This window comes from Humulus lupulus, chromosome 1, assembly GCF_963169125.1.
Source record: "Humulus lupulus chromosome 1, drHumLupu1.1, whole genome shotgun sequence".
Classification (NCBI taxonomy): Eukaryota; Viridiplantae; Streptophyta; class Magnoliopsida; order Rosales; family Cannabaceae; genus Humulus; species Humulus lupulus.
Window position 1 is genome coordinate 212492883 of NC_084793.1, and position 4360 is coordinate 212497242.

Consider the following 4360-nt stretch of genomic DNA (forward strand, 5'->3'; position numbering starts at 1 on the left):
CGTGGCCTGTCTTCCTTGTTATGTACAATCTTCCTCCGTGGTTAGTGATGAGAAGAAAGTTTTTGATGCTCACGTTAATGATTTCAGGCCCAAAACAACCGGGACATGATATAGATGTTTATTTGGCACCATTAATTGATGATTTGAAAGATTTGTATGAAAATGGTGTTGAGGCATATGACGGTTTTAAGAAAGAAGTCTTTAACTTAAAAGCTGTTTTGTTGTGGACTATTAATGATTTCCCAGCTTATGGTAATCTATCAGGGTTAAGCACAAAAGGTTACCAGGGATGTCCAATATGTTGCACTAACACAAAGGCTATTCGTCTGTCTAATGGGCACAAAATTTGTTATATGGGTCATAGACGATATTTGCCCCTAAATCATCATTATAGGGACAAAAAAAAAGCATTTGATGGTGATAAAGAACAAGGTGTTGCTCCTTTGCCACTTTCGGGGCAACAAATTCTTAAAGAAGTAGAGAAAATTGATTTCAAGTATGGAAAAATGCAGAAAAATAAGAAAGTAAGTGGTTGTTTCCAAAGGAAATCAATTTTTTTTCGTCTCCCTTACTGGAAAGATTTACTTGTTCGACATTGTTTGGATGTCATGCATATAGAAAAAAATGTGTGCGAAAGTATTATAGGTACATTACTTGATATTCCCGGTAAAACTAAGGATGGTTTAACTAGTCGTTTAGATCTTGTTGAAATGGGTATACGAACTGATTTAGCACCTGAACAGAAAGGTAAACGCACATATTTACCTCCTGCTTGTTTCACGTTGTCCAGAGAAGAGAAAAAAGTTGTATGTAAATCATTTGCAGAGATGAAAGTGCCTGATGGCTATTCATCCAACATTCGAAACTTGGTATCCATGGGAGATTTGAGGCTGATGGGTATGAAATCACATGACTGTCATATGTTGATGCAACAATTACTTCCAATTGCTATTCGGTCAGTATTACCGAAAAAAGTTCGAGATTGTTTAACGAATGTTTGCATATTCTTCAATCATTTATGCAGAAAAGAATTAGAAATGAAAAAATTGGATGAATTGCATTATAAGATAGTGGAAACTCTATGCAACCTTGAAATGTTTTTTCCGCCATCCTTCTTTGACATTATGATTCATTTAATGGTTCATCTAGTAAGGGAAGCCAAGTTGTGTGGACCAGTTTGGGCGAGATGGATGTATCCATTTGAAAGAAGTATGAAGGTGTTGAAAAGTTATGTGCGTAATCATTATCGTCCTGAAGCTAGTATGGTTGAATGTTATATATCGGAAGAGGCAGTAGAATTTTGCTCAGAATACATGAGTGGGGTTGAAGCAATCGGAATCAGCAAACCACGAAATAACTCAGATGGAGTTGATAAAGGACTACGAGGGAATGGAACAGTGACCACCGTGTCTAGGGCAGAATTAGATCAAGCTCAATTAGTTGTGTTGCAAAATAATCCCGAGATTCAATCATATATAATGTAAGTAGAAAATATATTTCAATCATATATATTAGAGTAGTGTTTTTCTTTTTGTTGTTTAAACTTTTTGTTATTTCTTTTATGTTTCAGTGATCACATAGAGTTATTACGGTCGATGATTCCAAACAAGATTAAAAATAAACAAAAATGGGTTATAGATGAGCATAATAAAACGTTTTGCCAGTGGCTGAAGAATACAATTTTGACGAAGTTGGGAGAAAAAAATCATGGACTGTCGACTGAGTTGAAGCGCATATCTCTTGGAGCAAGTATTGATGTAATAAAGCATCAAGCTTACATTGTTGAAGGGAAACGATTTCATACTAAGTCAAGAGATGATGCGCGTCTGGTTCAAAATAGTGGAGTAAGTGTAGTCGCAGAAGCTATGCATTTTGCCAGTGCAAAAGATAAAAACCCAATTTCAGGCACAATGGCATACTACGGGGTTGTTGAATAAATATGGGAGCTAGATTATTCATTATTTCGTATTCCTCTTCTTAAATGTTCTTGGGTGGACAACAATACTGGAGTTAAAACTGACGAACTTGGATTCACTCTGGTTGATTTAAGCAAGAAGGGAAGCAAGAACGATCCTTTTATCATGGCTTCCCAAGCGAAACAAGTGTTTTACATTCTTGATCCAGTTAATGATAAATGGTCCATTGTTTTATCAGTTCCCGCGCGGAAGTTCTCAGAAAAAGAAGAGTACGATGAAAATTATGATTTATATCATGACTGTTTCATTGTTGGACAACCGATACATGAACAAGTTGAGAATATTCAGGAACATGATAATGAAAGTGATAGCGATGATCGTGATTATCTTAGAACCGACATCGAAGAAGGAATATGGGTCGATTGTGAATCGACCAGAAATAAAATAAGAAAAAGAAGAAAACATGTTTAGTAAGTTATATAATTCATTAATACTTGTGATTATTTATTTGTATAATGCATTAACACTTGTGATTATTTATTTGTATAATGCATTAACACTTGTAATTTGTGTGATGCAGATGGCGGATAAAAGAGATGACAAAGAGAAACAACAAGGTCGTGGTAAAACAAGAATGAGTTACATGACCCAACAAAAAGCCAAAGGAATCAAGAAAAATCTTCAATGGAACGATTTGGGACAACCAATAGGTGATGTGTATACAAACATGATATCATATCTTGGATCTAGAGTACGAGCCACGATTTCTATCAACTCAGGTGATTGGAGGAAGGTCCCACAAGATTTGAAAGATGGTCTATGGGAGGATATCATTGTAAGAAATTATCATTATGATATTTATTTATTTATTTATGTGTGATATCTAAATTTAATAATTACTTTTCTTAATTATATTCTCAGGGTGGTCACAACATTCCTCAAACCTTCAAACGTGAGATTTTGAAAAAAGCTGGTCAAATAATGAGAGATTTTAAAAGTGAACTCACTACCGAGTACATCAAACCTTTGGCTGAAATGGGTATGATGGAAGAACTCAAATTTCCCCCAAAGAGGTATAGCGATATAATTGACGAGAGAGAATGGTTACAATTTGTAACTAGTCGTCTAAGTCCAGAGTTTCAAATAGTGCATCAAGAACAAAAAAACTGTGCATTACTAATGAAGTCAAGGCATCGAACCTCTCGTAGAGGAATGGCTAATATAAGAGAAGATTTGGTAAGTATATTTGATATTATAGTTTAAATAATGGTTGATATTATCGCAACATATAACTATAATTATCTTGTACAATGCAGAAAAAAGAACGAAATATTCAAAATCCAGAGAGGTATCAAGTTTGGCTTAGATCGCGTGAAAAAAATAAAGTTCTTGTGACAGAGCTAGACCGACAAATTGCCGAAAAGATAGTAAGTTTTCTAAGGTTTCAGAATCAATATATTGTTTTTATTTATATCAACTAATTTAACCAAATAATATCTTGAGTAGGAGGACGTCAAAGAAAAAGTGATTCGTGGAGAAATTACAGCTCAGGGTCGAGATGACATCTTGACTCAAGTATTAGGGACACCAGAACACCCAGGTCGTGTTCGAGCTGGCGGGTATGATAATTTATAATAGTTGTTTTCTTTTAAGAATTATTTAGATTGGTTTATTGATTGACTTTATTGATTTTTTTTGTAGGCTCACTGCGACCATTTCCAAAATGTTTGGAAAAAAACATAAAACAATAACTGCAAGAGAGGAGATTGCTCGACTAAAAGCTGAGATTGAAGAGCTAAAAAGACATAAATTTAGCACAGAAGAGGAATTAGCTCAAAATGAAGAATATAATGAGGAAAACGATGAGTGTGGATACAACGATGAAGGGAAATTTGATGAGGGACAATATTATGAGAATACAAGTGATGAAGTCTATCGACCTGCCCCCAACGCAGATGATCATTTTCATCAAACCGAAGACTATCCTTTTGATGAAGATGATGGATCATCAATTTATGAGTCTCCGCCACCACCGACCTATGAAGTTTATTTGTGTTCTGATAATATTGACAATGTGGTGGCTAAAGGTGTACTCATTGTACCAAACATGGGTAGCCAAATTACCGTCCATGGAAATGTACTTGATGATTCAGTTGCGAGGGTTTGGCTTATAGATGTCTTACAAGAAGAAGCTGAGATCCCTATTCCCTTTGGTAACGTACGATATGTTGGGGACGCACGAGACACATTCTTGCCTTGGCCTAAAAATTTAATTGTGGCTTGTCAGGTATAAAATTATTTGCTTAGATATTTAAATTTTATTTTTAAATGGGTACACTATACTGATATGTTTAATGCTATTATGTAGGGTCCATCTTCATCTAATCACAAATCCCTATCTCGAAGCCCACATTTATCATCAGTTGGATCTCACGTAGTCATCC

At 35.2% G+C, this 4360-nt stretch overlaps 1 protein-coding gene across 1 annotated transcript; it reads left to right on the forward strand.

The window, feature by feature from the left end:
* The first annotated feature begins 2818 nt into the window (after positions 1-2818).
* Positions 2819-3659, forward strand: LOC133828781 (uncharacterized). The gene is made up of 4 exons (XM_062258886.1): positions 2819-3152; positions 3233-3343; positions 3423-3491; positions 3618-3659. The coding sequence occupies exons 1-4, from the start codon at positions 2898-2900 to the stop codon at positions 3657-3659; spliced, it is 477 nt and encodes a 158-aa protein (XP_062114870.1). The 5' UTR covers positions 2819-2897.
* Positions 3660-4360: the final 701 nt, after the last annotated feature.